This window comes from Syngnathus floridae, chromosome 1 (genome assembly GCF_059516105.1).
Source record: "Syngnathus floridae isolate MCC-2025c chromosome 1, RoL_Sflo_1.0, whole genome shotgun sequence".
NCBI lineage: Eukaryota > Metazoa > Chordata > Actinopteri > Syngnathiformes > Syngnathidae > Syngnathus > Syngnathus floridae.
In genome coordinates, this window is record NC_142413.1 from 8,919,966 (window position 1) to 8,935,884 (window position 15,919).

At 44.3% G+C, this 15,919-nt stretch overlaps 2 protein-coding genes across 2 annotated transcripts in view; both read right to left on the reverse strand.

Annotated features, from left to right (window-relative positions):
• spry1 (sprouty homolog 1, antagonist of FGF signaling (Drosophila)) lies at window positions 1–4,581 on the reverse strand. Its single transcript, XM_088376457.1, has 2 exons — window positions 3,795–4,581; window positions 1–2,314 (listed from the first exon to the last, which is right to left on the reverse strand). The coding sequence occupies exon 2, from the start codon at window positions 2,257–2,259 to the stop codon at window positions 1,225–1,227; it is 1,035 nt and encodes a 344-aa protein (XP_088232583.1). The 5' UTR covers window positions 2,260–2,314; window positions 3,795–4,581; the 3' UTR covers window positions 1–1,224.
• A 1,017-nt stretch (window positions 4,582–5,598) lies between these two features.
• The window catches only part of afg2a (AAA ATPase AFG2A), a 67,844-nt gene continuing 57,523 nt past the window's right edge, over window positions 5,599–15,919 (reverse strand). Inside the window, exons 16-17 of the mRNA XM_088376122.1 lie at window positions 13,939–14,103; window positions 5,599–6,017 (exon numbers count right to left, since the gene is read on the reverse strand). Coding sequence (XP_088232248.1) covers window positions 5,814–6,017; window positions 13,939–14,103 — 369 coding nt within the window. The 3' untranslated portion in view covers window positions 5,599–5,813. The remainder of the gene's footprint in view (window positions 6,018–13,938; window positions 14,104–15,919) is intronic.

Sequence of the window (15,919 nt, forward strand, 5' to 3'; positions counted from 1 at the left end):
TCCTGTTGGGGCTGGGGACGGGGGGTGATGTCAACGTCACATGCACAATGGCAAAAATTCCATCAGCACATACATTCAAAGAGTAAAAAAAAGCCAGACAAGTGCTTGTTTGTTTTCATTAATTAATATATTTTCTGCATTAAAGTTAACATAGTTTTCTTTTGTGCCACCCTTTTAATTTTTTTCTCAGTAAGTATTTGATATTTTTGTTATATTGACATGAGTAAAATTTTAAGACTGTCTCTTGCAATAAATATCATAAAATAATAGAGCTTCACATAATAAATATTTTTGTACAACAACAAAAAAACAATTTTAACAGATTTTCTTAAACAAAATAGCCAGAATTCCTCTTTCTCTTTTGAGCATACAATGTACACAAAATAAATGGGATGATGAGGGGAGAGAAGCATATTCCATGTGGAGAAAAGAGAGGAAAAACAAATACTATGAGATGGATGTGCTTGTGTTAATGCAACATAAGCATAAAGGAGGTTTTTAGTGTGGTCTAGGAACTGGTAATTCAAAAACAAAAAGATACCTGGAGGTAACAGCTACATCATTGCCCTAAAAACAAGCAAGGGTTCTCAAACTGAGGGTCGGGGCCAAGAATGGGTCCTAAATGTGAAATTTGAATTTATATTCAGGAATTTATATTTTGAATTGGGCTAGGTATAATTTGAGGAGACATCACCAGGGGCTGAGTTTGAGAAACCATGTCACAACATAAGCAGGGATTTACAAACTGGGTGTTAGAGGCAGAGAATGGATCCAATTTTTAGGGGATGGTCCCCAAATGTCAAATTGAAGTTGTGTTCTTTTGCATTCGTCTGATTTGAATTGTCAATACAAAGGGGTTTGAGTTAGAGAAACCCTGGTAAACATGAGCACAATGACAGTCGGGGCCATGAATGGGCTCCAACTTCTTTCTTGGGGGTCAAACCCCCTTATGTCAAATTTAGTTTGAGAAACCCTGCTCTGAGAAGACACTCCTTCACAGGAAAAAAACAGAAAGAAAAACAATACGGAAAACAGAGACTCGAGGAAGGACGTGGGAGCGGTTAAGGCAAAACACTGGTGTGTAAAAACCCGGTCCTGAACCAGAAAAAGCATTTTTCAAATCGAGTGGTTTTTCTTCAAGGGAAGACGGGTGGGAGGTGCTTGCTAGATTTTGCTGCTGTCCTTACTGTCCGCGGTGGTGCTCGTTGGGATCAGTGGGTGCGATCAGGAGGGCTTCTCCTGGTTCTGCGGGGCCCAGCTCTCCAGTTTGCAATACACAGTGTTGGAGTTCTTGCATCGGCAGCCGGGCCTCCGCACCCGGTCATAGCATCCCTGGCACGCCTTCAGGCAGCCCTTGACCGGCGGGTAGCACAGCAGGCAGGGGAAGAGTACCGACATTAATCCCATGCACAGGAAGCGTGAGCAGCAGTGTGAGTGCGATGGCGAGCAGGGGTGGTCGGCGCACGAGTCCCCCTCGTCGTCGTTGGAGCAGTGGTAGAAGATCCCCTTGACTAGGCACATGCACGTGCCGTGCTCCAGGGCGCTCTCCGCTGAGCACAGGCATTGGCCGTTGCATGCCAGGCACGAGGGCAGGCTGCGGGGCGCCGTGCACTCGCTGCACTTGCATTTGCCGCAACGTTCGCAGATGAATTGGTGCCCGGCGGCGACGGGCGGTAGCGCCCCTTTCCCGGGGCCTGAGAAATCTGATTTGTCCTTGAGCGGCACCTGGTGGAGGTGGGAACCCGAGGTGGAGTCCACCACTGGCCCTTTGGCTTTGGGCTGAGTCCGAACGGGCCGCGAGTTGCCGGCGAGTCTGACGGGCGGCAAGCGTGCTAGGAGTCCCTGCTCAGAGGAGGCGCTGCTGTTGCTCCCCGAGCTCGCAGCGCTCCCCGTGCTGGTAGAACGGCTCAGAACCGGCACTCGGGTCCCCCCGCTGCCACCCCAGTGGTGGCCACCCGCAGCCGCCCCTCCGGACGGCCGGTGCTCGTAGTTGTTGTTCACATTGACCAGGATGACCTCATGAGTCCTCTCCTGCTTGTCGTGTGGCCGCGGCGGCATGCGGGGCACGGGCGGGCGTCGCGCCACTGACGGCCCCTCGGTGTACTCGTTGCTGGAGCGGATGGCCTTGATCTGGTCCAGGGAGAGGATGGCGGCATGCTGGAACTCCCGCTCGTAATCCGACCTCTGCCGGCTCTCGAGGGAGGGCTGCTGGATCACCACTAATGAACCGCCGGGGCCATGTTGACTTTGGAGCTCCATCTGGGGGGATCACCACTTCCGACATTCACCGTGGACTTGGCATGCATCGGAAAACCTGCGCAAATGGGAGAAATGTGTTAGTTTTCTTCACATTGTGCTGACAGACTGGAATATACATGTATAACTCAACTCAACTTTTGATGTTGAGCACTTTAAACACAACAATAGTTGCACACAAAGTGGTCTATATGAAGTAAAAACCAGACGCATAGAAACATCGAAGGTTAAAACAAGAAGTAACCAGTGATTCATTGAATGCTCAAATACCTTTTGACCCATCTGGCACATTATCAAATTATATAGTCTACCCTCTTCAGCATGTTCTACTCACGCTGTATTACTACTACACTTTGTATGGTGTCCTTGAGGGCCCAAAAAGGTACCACTAGGACATGTAAAAAATATATAAATATTACACTTACTACAATATTACATATTACACTTATTAAAACATATTCAAGAAACGCCAATTTTACATTCCATACTACATAGTCAACATTTTGGTCCCCCCCCCCCAAACCTTAGGACCATACTGGAATTATGGCCTATTATATATGAATATTAGTAGTTCAGCATGCCTACTTTTGCTTGTGTTGCTATCATTGTAGACTACTAGAACAGCAAATTTCCCTCCTAGGAATCCATTTATCACCACAATAGTACTTTTAGTTCACCAGAAATCGACTAAGAAACAAGACGCCCCCCGCCCCAATACGCACGCATTGCAAAAACTCCAACGGGGGCCCGCTAGCAAACACTTCCCCTTGCTCATTTACATCTCTATGACTAGTTAACATTTAAATGCGAGCGCAGCCACGAAATGAGGACAGCGACTAAATGAGCCGCCTCGCTTAGTATTCTCACGCGCACCCCCACGAGAAAGTAGGGAATAGAAGGCTTTTGAAGGAAATGGTGGAGAGAAAACAACAACAAAAAGCCTCAAGGTCAAAGCGAGTTCTGAAAAAAACCTTTGAAAATGTCAGTGGAAACTTTAAATGCTTTTTAAACAAACTTTTTACACAAAAGAAACCATCCAAAATACAAATAACATATTTATCATTCGACGATCTGAGAAAGTTTTTTTTTCTGTGACATTTTTAGACATGCTATCAATGGCCCACGCTCCTTATTTTCTACACCGATAAACTACACGCACTTTTTGATGGTTTCAAACAAACTGTTGTGATTTTTTTACACTTGGCGTTAATATGCACGTGTCCGCTCGGCATTTTTTTGTCAAACATTTGCAAAGTCAATTTGCACCTAAAGCTTGCGTTACATGCAAACAGGAAAAGTTATGAATGAAAACAAGCGCCGGAGGGTGGTGGTGGGGTAGCCAGGGAGAGACGCATACATGCACGCGTGGAACCTCCACTATGAAAAAAACTCCCTTCAGCGTCATTTTCTGCGCTTTTAAATGCGTCAAAACTCAAGACCAAAGTCTTAAAAGTGGTGCAAAAGCGTTTCAAAGGTGCATTAATCCCCAGAGCGCGCCGCAAAATTGCGTGGAAAAGGACTTTAAAGCGGTTATTTACCTATATGCAAGCGTCCATAGGGTCGAATCCATCAAGCCTACCGAGAGTCCATCCAGAAAGGAAGCGCGTTGTCCCCCACGCGAGTTGAACGCGGAACATTCGCAGCCTGCTAATCCAAGCGCGTGCGACGTTAATTCCTTTGTTTTTAGGTAAAGGTCCGGTGCGTAAACAACAACGCACAAAAAAGCGCGTAAATCCAAAGCCCTTCCACATATACGCACAGCTGCACAATTTTTACACGGACAAGAAGCAAGCCGATCTCCAGTTAGGACCGAGCCGAGTCGGAGTCCTTGCGTGGAAGTTGAGGAAAAGTGAGCGCAAAAGGCGACAAAAGTGAGCGCTCGGGAGTTAGATCCAAAGCTGATGCTCCTGCGGCGTACGTTCGCTTTGAGGCGTCAAGACTGGCTTTGGCCGCTTGCTTGGTGCTCTGCGGGCCTGTGAGCACTGAATGAATGAGGCCGGCGGGGGGGGCCGCGGTGTTTGCTCCAGCGCAAGACACCTCCCACTGGCCATTGAGGCCCCTGAAAAAGGATACATCGCATCCGCTCCTGATTCATTGGGCAGATGTGCTGAGGCCGTTAAGGTAGACCGGACTCGAGCGGACCAGCCATTTCCGCTCATGAGGCTTTAGTGAATAATCAAGTGACGCACTATGACGCAACACATATTTTAGGACCCTTCTCGGTGCTTTTGTCATTTTCGGTAAGACGGACTCATCAGGGGAGCTTACTGTACTAGAACATGTTGTGAAAACGTGGTGCGAAGTGACCCTTGCAAAATCCATCATTACTCAACACTTATTAGGTTATCTTGAATTTAAACAACACCCGATTTGTCATTTGAACACAAAAGTTCGATACATAATACACAGGGCTTAATTGACATTGAAAATCCTTAAATTACATTTATTAATTTGCACAAAAACAGAATGGAGAAATCACTACCCTTTAGTAACGTAATGATTTATTTGAGTACCTGTAACTATGCAACACAATATTTCTGTAGTTTTACGCACGTGTACAATTTGAACGAATTCGTCTCCCGGTGGAAAGTCCACTGCTCACATCATCCGGTCCACCTTAAAAAAAAGAAGCGGTGGGTGGGGGTAGGGGAGTAGGAACCCCCCCCCCCCCGCCACCACCACCACCGTTCTGCTCGGCCCCTCCCCCACTCGTGTACCCGACTGTCTGCTTTGATTGGTGTCGCGGATGCGCTACATCCGGATCCATGAGAAAAGGGGAAGTTCAATACAAAGTCAATGGGCCTGCCATTCAAATGGAACAATCCATACAGGACAGAAGAATGGGCCTCCCGTATGCTTCGCGGCCTCACACACACACACGCGCGCGCGCGCACAGAAACATAAAAGAATACATAAAGAGTTGGTGAGTGTTTTGAGGCGGTTTAGTGGCTGATGGAGTTGATGTTGCGGCTTTGAGCGCGCGACAGATGGCCGCCAGTGTCGCCATTAAGGCTCACTGAACGGAAATGCTCTTTGGACAAGACACAAACCGGCGAAAAGAAACACTACATTCTTGACTCCTTTAGTTGTATCAGAAATTATTGACTTCTTTAGTTTTTTAAACTAATTTAAATATTTATTTAAAGATTTATAATGTTGCATGTGCAAGAATTTTTAAAATGTAAAATAGAGATGCCTAAAGTTTTATTTGCATCCATTTGAACCCCCCCCCTTTTTTTTTTTTTTTACAAGAGCCATGTATGCATCTGATATACATGTTTTTTTTTTTTAAGTACATGTATCTTGTATAAACAGGGTTGGGGTTCAATTTGGCAACCTGCGGACCCCAAAAATGCATTTTTTTTATGAACATTGCTTGAAAACAAAAGACAAAACTAACCCAAAAACTCAAATGCGTTTACTGAATGTTAAAAAACTAATCCATGATTCTGAAATGTTTACAATTAATGTTGACTGCAATCATATTTGACTGCTGCATGATGTATTTTACATGATGGATAACTCTGAGGCACATGATGAAAAGCAATAATAAGACATCAGAGGGTGGGCAGAAAAGAGGGCGGGGTGGTGATGGCGGTGGCGTGCTGCTGCTGATAGGCGACGTAGGACTGGACCAGAGCGTCGGGGACGCGTGGCCTCACGGCGGCGAGGGCACTCTGGAAGTGCCTGGCGTCTACGTGCTCAGCCTTCATGTCCTCCTGCAGGGCAAGCAGGGCAGCCTCTCGGCATACTGCTGTTATCTGGGACAGGAAGCAGACACACACATCGTCACACACATGCATGCACAGTCACATGGGCAGCAGTGAGAGGCCCATTAATGTTAGTGACACAATGGAAATAAAGTGTATAGCTCAGCAAGCATATAAGAAAACTGTGACAGGACACCTTCATATTGTGCTAAGTCTGATCCTGAGGCAATTTAGCTATTTAAAACAATCTGATGAATTTATGTCAATTTTATAAAAGAGATGCTTTTAATCGTGATGACTCAGGTCATGGCACACAAAAAAATACATCGTAAATGGACAAAATGCTGTTTTGTGCTCACGCCAAAGCCTTGTCTAAAGTAAAAACACTGTTTTGCCCCATCTTGTGGCATCTTGGCAAAGCAACTATGTTAAAGTGAGCGGCGGATTTGTATTTAGTCAAGCCATAGCCGTGTCTAACATAAGAAATTAGTGCTTTGCCACCCTCTTGTGGCATCAATAGGAAATTACAAACCTTTTTGGGTGGGCTTCAACTGCGAAGTTAACTAATTTGTCTCACTAAATACATTTTTGAGAATAAAGTTGCGCACTTTTTAGAGAAATAAAGGTATGAGATCAAAGTTGTACTTTTCTGAGAATAAAACTACATTTAAAGAAAAATGTTGCAAATTTTCTAAATTAACAGCATATTTTTGTAATGAAATATTTGTGAAGATTTGATCAAATTGATAGACGAAAGGAAGTTTGGCGCTTATGTTTTCCGAGTTTTTTTTTCTTTTTTTTAATTTCATTGAAAAATCTTTAGGAAAGAAAGAAATGTTATGACATCGGTCACCATGTCTCTCCCAATAACATTGATTGCTTATATCTGACTTCTGAGCTTGGACTTGAGCTCCTCTCTCGAGCGTAGCATTCTACCGGTGTCCTCTGGAGGTGGACTTGATCTAACGGGATTACGTCTGCTTCCAAAGCAGCCCCCCGTCACTCAAATATGTGTTGAGGCAACATTTGGGATGTGGCCGTGTCTCAAGTGCAAACACAGCCTCTTTGCTTGGAATTATACGCATTTTGGACAGGGGCACTCAAAGCTTTGGTGGTCCAAGAAACCCTTACATGGGAGACATCTTTCCACGTACCCCCTCAAAATCGTACTGCCAATCAATTAACACGTGCAACTTTAAATGGTATAGGAATTTAAAAAAATGCCCTTTTGTCATAATTTCGTCAAACAAGAAGCCAGCTTTCTTTTTTTTTTTTAGCCTCATTAAGATCGCAAATACTGTTCCAGAGAGGACATGAGCCAAGAAAAAAAAAACGCGACCAGGGTCAAGCACACCAAAAACATTGGTCAAGTGATAGTTATCAATCAACTAAAGACAGGTTGTATAGACTTGTTGTTGAAAGCTCCAAGGGGGTTCAAATCTGTTTTGTTTGCTCCCTTGAATGCACCCGAGCCAGGCTAGCACAGCACACGTGTTTTGGGACAGGTGCTTCGCAGATGTCAGGATGTGAGGTCTACTGCGCCCTCCCATCCCTTCGTCTTCTGTTTCCAGCGACATGATTTAGGAAGGGTAAACACACGAGGCCGGGTTCATTTCAAGCGTGAATTTCCCATCATTCCAACAATTTGGCGGTGGTGGTGGTGGGGGGGGCTCAGTAAACTGTCAGTAATAATGATTCCAAACAATGATGGCAATGCGTATGCCAGCAGGAGACTGGGACGTGTGGAACCAAGTGATCCAGTTTTTCACCACAACATCCCTAAACAGGAAAAGATTTTCTTAACAAGTTACTCAAATTCTGAACTTAAAAGTCCATGGATAGAGCGTGTCTGTATCTCATTTGAGGGGACAAAATGTTTGATGGAGCTTCCTTGTATAAGCAAAGTCAAGACAATATCTTCTTTGCACTTCAATTAGTCCATATTATTGTAAAGAAAAAGAAGCAACTTAAAAACATAAAAAAGTAACTTGGTTACTTCACCGATATTAAAAGTAACTAGACTCCAAGTTGCTTTGATGAAATCCCCGTGTCATTGTCGGCATCCGCTTGACCACCTACTTTTAATTGGCCGCTTCCTTGTAAGGTCAAAATCTCGTATGTTGGTACCATTGTAAACTGGCATCGTGTAAGAGATGTTTTTCTGCCAATTATTTGTCAAGCTTGTTTCCGTCTGACTGAAAGAGCCAATGGGGTTGCAAGTTGAATGCTGTCAAGAGCAAGATTCAGTGACGATCGAAGAGTCGGTCATAGGCGTTTAGTGTTTAACTCAAACCAGCACAGAGGCGCTTATTGTTCACGTGGCTCGTTTCTGCTTCGTCATTAAAAAAAACACACCGCCGTCGTCTCGCTATCGGGCCAACGTTTTGGGTCTTGAGTCAGCAAATCTCAGAACTGAGAGCCTCTTGATGATTAGCCCTGCCCCTCATTTGCTTTGCTTTTGCAAAGCCAGGAGCTGACGGGAGCACATCAGCCTGCTGCACTGCATCAAGACCTTTAAGTGATTGTCGACGTATTTCATGCCACGGGAATGAAAAATCAATCTCTATTGCAATAAAAAAAAAATGGTAAAAAGCGAGACTTAGAGAGAGAATTTATTTGGCCTGTCAGCACATTTAGCCATTGTCAATCACACACTCGTCATGTGGATCATTATTACCAATTTTTTGTTACTCTAGGATTATTTATTTGAGGAAGGCAGGAAGGAAGGCAGTAGGAAGGAAGGCAGTAGGAAATAAAGAAGGAAGGTAGGAAGGGAAGGAAAGAAGGAAGGACAGAAGGAAGGAAGGAGGAAAGGAAGGAAGAGAGGAAGGAAGGAATAAAGAAAGGAAGGATGGACGATAGAAAGGAAAGAATGTAAAGAAGAAGGAAAGAAGGAATGAGGTAAGAATGGAAAGAAGGAAAAAAGAATGAAGAAAGGAAGGAGAGTAGAAGCAACGAGATCTCAGTAAGTAAAAAGGTTTTTAAAATGTATACACTGTGAATATTTTCTCCCGTGTATTGCAAAGCTGCAATCTTGTCAGGTATGTTTGTGTAACCCTACTTTGTACTCATTCCTCCTTTTATAGGGTCTCGTCTTACCATTTTGATTCCTTTCCATTTCTGACCCGCGCTCACTGAAGCGTCGCTTTGTCCTATGAGGCCAACGGGACCGCCCATACATCGGCCAGGCCGGCCGGCCTACTGTTGTACATAACTTCACGCACACACGCACACGCGGAGTAAATACATAGAGTGTGCGCTCGAGCGTGGTGATTTAGGGGCGCAGTGGCGGCCCAAAGCGGGAATGTGTGTGCACGCATGCCGTTGAGCAGCGGAGCAGAAAGGCTGTCGCTGTGTGTCCGGGGCAGCTCTGATGGCCGCGAGGCGCACCGGCGTCAGGGCGCGCACCCGCCCGTGCCATAACCCCGTTCAAATGTCCTCCCCTGTCACAACGTTGAAATGTTACGCCGTCCATCTGTGTCACCGCGTAGGCTTCAATTCCTCTGGTTTTGTATTTGTCACATTAGTCATATTGCACTGAACAACTCTTTTTGTAGTATCTGTTACGCTAAACTACGATGAAGTTGCTGTCTTAGTTTTTATGGAGCTGCTGCTGCACCACCCCTGCAGTTTTATGCTACATTAAGATAGTCCCTGCCCTACCTGTCCAAAAATAAACCCATCCCTTGGGGCTGCTAAGAAAATAAAAAAAGTGAGCCGGCTAATCACGTCAGGCAGCACATAGTACATGAGGGCTCAAATCAGTCTGGTGTACTTTTCTGGCTTCCTCCAGTAACAAAGGCGCTCAGTGAGCGTATCAGACAGCCTTAATGAAGGGCCTGTGGGCAGCACATCCACTCTGCGCATATGAGTGTGTGTGTGTTTACTATCAATCCGCCCTTGTGTCTCCAGCCGGCGACGTCCAGTCCTCCCCCCTGCTGCCTGCCTCACCCCTCACACACAATCGCTCACATTTACAGGAGAGAGGACGGAGGAAAGTGGGAGGAAGTCGCGTATGTGCAAGTCTCAAGTCTTAACTTTTGAATTTGCAGCAAGTCCCAAGCTTTAAGGCTACAATATTGTCAGGTGTGTTTGCGTAACGCCCACTTTGGGCATGTTCCTCCTTGTTTTGGGTATCACTCGGGGTGTTGGATCAGAAATCCAGTTGAAGTCAGAACTTCTTTTTGGACGTTATTGAACCGTAACGTGAAGAAAAAATATCATAAAATAACGCAACTGCTCAGCCTGCAAATCATACCAATCAAGTCATTCAATCGTGCTCAGGCACAACCTACATATAATCACACGTTCACCACTATATAGTATAGAAATCACATCCTGCAGTTATTAAATAATATCTCAACGGATAGAACACATGGCCAGCCGGCCAAAAATAAAAAAAAAGGTTTGATCCTCCAGAAAAAGCCAAAGAGGAAGCATCTGCATGGCCTGCTGCTCCAACACAAATAGAAACCCACGGCAAAAAAAAAGAAAAAGAAATAAAAATATACAGAGTGGAGAGAGAAGAGGCCGGCACAGTCACGCGTGCGTGACTGTGTGTGTGTGTGTGCATGATGATGAAAGTGTGACGGCATGAAGCTATGTATGCCACCAAAGAAGAAGCCAATAAAAAGTATATTGAGTCATATAGCAAAATGAACTCGTAAGAATGGAGACAGACTAGCAGAAGATTTAGTGTAAACCTTTCAAAGCTACATCCAAAAAAAAGTTCAAATTGGCGATGTGATTGGTTGTATGTTTTGGAAAGACCCGTGTGGGGTAGCACCTGTGTTGGGGGTTACACAAAGTTAAGTGTGTGTGTGCGTGTGTGTGTGTGTAAGGAGGTATAGGCGGGCCTCGCCTTTAAGGGCATATTTGTCCTCGCCCCTTAATCAGACGAATGAAAGCTCGGCATTCTCCGTCGAGCTGGGAACTCAGGGATGGCATATTTACCAAACACACCCACACTCAAGTGACCTGTGTGTGTGTGTTAATGTCTAGGTGTGTATAAGTCCACCTGTGTGATCTGCACCAGTGAAATGTGCTTTTTTTCTCCCCTCCGCCCCTTTCACAAGAACCAAAGTGCACGTCGACACACACGGGGAATGTGAGATGACTGAACACGACATCCAGTACAAATGACATGCTTAATATCTCCGCCAAGGCCACAAGTGTTGCTTTGAATCATGGTCAGCAAAAGAAATATTACTAATTCCACTGAAATTTAGATATTGTGACGCTTTTGGCAAAGTTCAGGATAAAAATTTGTACACAGCTTGACTTAGGAATTGATTGTTTCCGTGATCAAGCTTGACAGCTGGAATTACTCAGAGAAAAATTTTAAAAAAATCAAAAAAATAATAGACCCCATGCTGTGCCATGTGTTTTCATTTTCTAATAAGAAATCAAAAATGCATATTTATTTTTTACATTTTGTGATATATTAAGGGTGTAATAAAAACTGATTTGAATTGGAAAATCTTAATGTTTTAATTAATCTATTTGTTTCTTCTGCTCTTTCTTTCTCGACATACCAAAAATGAGATTTTCATTTTAGCTGACACAAGCTGTTTTAAACCCCCCAAGAATTGAGTGTTAATTTGCAAAATGAAAGAAAAATTTCGTCCCAAACATGTTTTACTTTTATTTTTTAAAGCGATAAACTGTAGTATTTATTTTAAACATTATTTTAATATTATTCATTATTCTAAACATTTCCAAAACAACATCTCAAAACACTTAAAAAAACCTGCCGAGAGAGCACAGACTTTTAGCGAGTGGCTGAGTAAAGCTCAAGTCGACATGAAGCATCGGAACATAACGATAACGAGAGACAAAAGGCTCGTTTAGGAGCGGCCGTGTGAACGACTAATTTCTTCGCGTTCTTTGTTGAGACGTTCAGCGCGTCTTTCTTCGGGGAAACGGATCTCTCCCACGTGGGACTATTGAAATCTAATTCTAATGAGCTTCGTCTTAGAAAATAATAACATTTGTCTCGAGGTTTAAAAATAAAACGGTACCAATATTTTACAGTACGGCAACAGGATTGTTATTTATTCATTTATGACAAATCTCCATTAAAGTGAATATATATACATATAATAAGGTGTGTGTGTGTGTGTGTATACACCCAAACTTTTGACTAGTTCCTTCTTGTGTAACTGTCCTCTTTATAGCCGTGCATTCCTCTGAAGCTGTTTATCTTTCATTGTAGTCGTTGCCCAACGGTACAATTAAATGCATACACAGCTACTGTTTGTCAAAGAGTGTCAGGGACATTCACAGATCCTTTTTTTAAATGATAAGAACCTTTGTAGTGACAAATACAAGCTTGTAAATCACAAGAAAGTCAGTAACTGAATAAACAGGTGTGAAGCGGAAACTATCTGTGTGGGGGTTGTACTGAATTGTGTGTGTGTGTCATTATAAAAAGTGCTATTGTCATTTTTAAAAGCAACACTTGTTATGCGGCAGCTCAAATTGACCCACTTTGAAACTGGAGAAAGATTACTGCTGTTTTTTGTTTATTACATTGTACATTAGCTTTAGCATATTAACATCCATGGAGCTTTACTTGGCTGTCAGTAGACTTTGATCTGATCCTACTGTATGAAATGAATCCCGAAGGTGTTTTCCCCCAACCGCAAACACAAAACAACTGGAGCTAAGCACCATCACACCTTTCCTTTGGGGGTTATTGCTGACAACGCGCCTTTTACACTATCAAATGTCACCCCTGTTTTGAGGAAGAGGAGCCTGTGGCCATGTTTGGGGAGGTTTCGAAGGAAAGTTAGCATAGGCAAGCAGAGGTGGCAACTAGGGAGAAAGACAGGTGAGTTTGAGAAGCCCACAAGCGCTGTGATGAGAAAAACGTCCTCCCCCATGTGTTGATGGCTACATCTTTCACAACAGGATGGATAGAAAAGCAATGTCAGAAACTGAACCAGAAGACGGGGGTCATATTGCTTTGAATTGGCCATATCACTCTATAAGCTTCTGCCTAAATTTTACCGATCGACGTGAAATTGTGTTTTCAATATTAATATACAAACGTGTCTTGTCTTTGAATGTCTCTGGGGCTTCACAGGAAAATCTGCAAGTAACGACAAAGCACCCATTCCACAGATGAGACACCAGGGCAGAGACCCCTATGTCAAACACAACACTCAATAGCAGGGGGGCCGCATACCTCCTCCAGGTGTACGGCCGCTTTGGCCTTCTTCATACAGGATATGCACTGATAAACTCTGTTTAGGTTGACTTACTACAGTCATTCTGAACCTGACTGACATTCACAGAAAGAGGATGAACGGAAAGGTTTTCAAAATGAACCCAGGTAATGCAGGACCTGGTAGATCTACGACAGACATCCACATATTAAGTTTACAAAATATAGCCTTGATTCATTCTGCCACTAGAACCCACCCCCGAAACCTGTTGGACTCACTAAATACCTCAAAAACAGACATTACTTGTCTGTTCCAAGGTAAGCAATGTATTGGTATTAGCTGTAAAATAATGCTATGCTAATGTTAACCTGGTCAACCGAATGATAACAATGGGCTACTGGCACTAGCTCCAACATTTGTAGTTTGGTGTGCCTTGAACTTTTTATCAGAACATGTCTACAGGGAGCATAGAAAACAGTGACGACAACTACAACAACTAAGTCAGACTTAGTTGCTGCAATTCTATGAAATAGGAGTCACATGGAATAGGAGAAGACCAGTCCATCGCACAATGAAGTATTTGTGCAACATTTCGGTCACGGTCAGCAGCCAGATCATGAGACGGCCTCGCGACATTCTGGAAAGGCACAATGACACGTAGTAACTGGAAAAGCACACCGCAGTTGACTACCGGGAACTCGCGATCGAGATACATACAATAGACACCACCCTCATGCCGTGTATGTCAGCGAAGCCGCCGTTTTGGTTGCGACAGATCTGCCTCGTACATTCAACAAACTCACCTCGGCTCCAGAGTACTTGTCCGTGCAAGTCACCAGGTCATCCAGAGACACATTTTGGGCCACAGGCATGTTCACAAACTGGAGGCGAAATATTTCTCGTCGAGTCGCAGCATCTGGTAGAGGAACATAGACGATTCGGTCGAGACGACCCGGGCGCATCAGAGCCTGCGTGACGGAAAGAGAGGGTGGGAAATATAAAGTTAGCTAGTTATTGTTTATCGCCAACTCAGAAATGTCATTCAGTTCTTTGAATCTCCAGAGCCACTACATGACCTTGGTAATAGAGCCACAAAAAAGTCTCGAGAAGATATGGCATTATAAGCAGACTGAAGAATGAACTACAGTCCTGGACTAAAGCGAACTAGTTCGCCCACTTGGGCCGTCGTCAAGACGACGTTACCCGACTGTCGCTCTACTTCCTATAGATCGGTTCTGCGTGACCCCAAAACAGTTACTAAGTCGCTGAAAGCCGCGGCTGTCTCCCTTGTCAAAGGTCGGTAAGTGGCGAGCGCCCCTCCAACGCAGACAAGCAGATGGACAGACAAGTGTGTCCCGTCTCCGACAGCTCCACTCAACCATGCACAGTAAAGCCCGGGCTTATAAAACAACATGACAAAAAGTAATTCCAACAGGAGTGTGGGGAAAAATACCAACAAGGCCTAATAAGTGAACGTTTTTCAGAAAAAATGCTTAAAGAATGGGAAATGCTTTTACAAAACAGCCTGATAAAAAGAATTTGGCAGACAAAAAACAAGTATTTGTTATCTTGATTGGAGATCTTGGTTCGATTTCCAAGCATGGCAAGTGTGCTCGCTCCTGAGCCACAATCTCTCCAGATTGGGAAATAGACACTGTGAATTGTTTTTGTCAAACATCTTGAACTCGATGCGGACTCCACAGGAAAATAGGCATCAATTGGCGCTGACAGTTTCATTGTTGTTCTTGTACGATGGAGCCCCTCGCAGAGGCCCAGACTTGCCGGCCCACCGCAACGCTCCACTCCACGAGACACGCGGGAGGTCACGTCAGGAGTGATCAGCAAGGCTAAACCAGGATTTTTTTTTTTTTTTTTTTTGCTCTCTCGCTGACACGCTTCATCGTCATGCATCGTGTTTGTACGGAAACAACTCGAGGTCAGCAAGTTAGGATGTTGGCTTAGAAAATAAGTTACCAAATATGTCAATTGTAAGTCATTACTCTGGGTCCATAAGTGAGTTGCAGGTTTGCCCAGAGATATTTTTAGAAATGCTGTCGCTTAATGTCTTACTTGATAGCAGGACAGACACTCCAGAGACCCAAATATTTGTATAGAAAGTAAATTTGACATAATATGCCCTCTTTCAACTAAAACATCAGGCTCGGTTGTTCTCCTTGAAATTCTCCCTGCGTGCAAAGCAGGCAGGACGCAATCGGCAGCCTTTTGTCTACGGTTTCCTCATTCCCCCTCTGGATAAGCAATTTCCATTTCACAGGGCGTGATGGACACTTTTCCAGCCTTTTATCTGCCGTTTTTCCTGTATTTGCACGCGGAACACGAGAGGCTGGAACACAAGACGTTCGCCTCAGGGAACCGCAGCGTGGCCCGGCGTTGACAAAAGGAGCAGCCTATCAGCGGAGGAAATCTTCTTGTTTTTCAGGTCTTGGGATTCTTCCACTGCCGGCTGTGGTTGTCAGACACCAATTGTGGATAGAACATAGGTGTTGATCACAAACTGGGCAAGTTGGAGAACCTGACAATGACAACTCTAAAACGAGCAGAGTGCACAATTCTGCCAAGGCCGAACAATAAGGAAAAATAAAGTCATTCTCTTAGCGGCCACAATTGTGAGGTCACAGCTCATTTACATAAGGCGGCCTCATGCTGACTTTCTTGGAAGCTAGGGAGGGGAAAGAGTCGCCATTTTCAAGTAGAGTCACATCAAAACCAAAAAGGAGGCAGAGCTATGGTGGAAAAAAAAAACAAAAGAACAATCCAAGACAA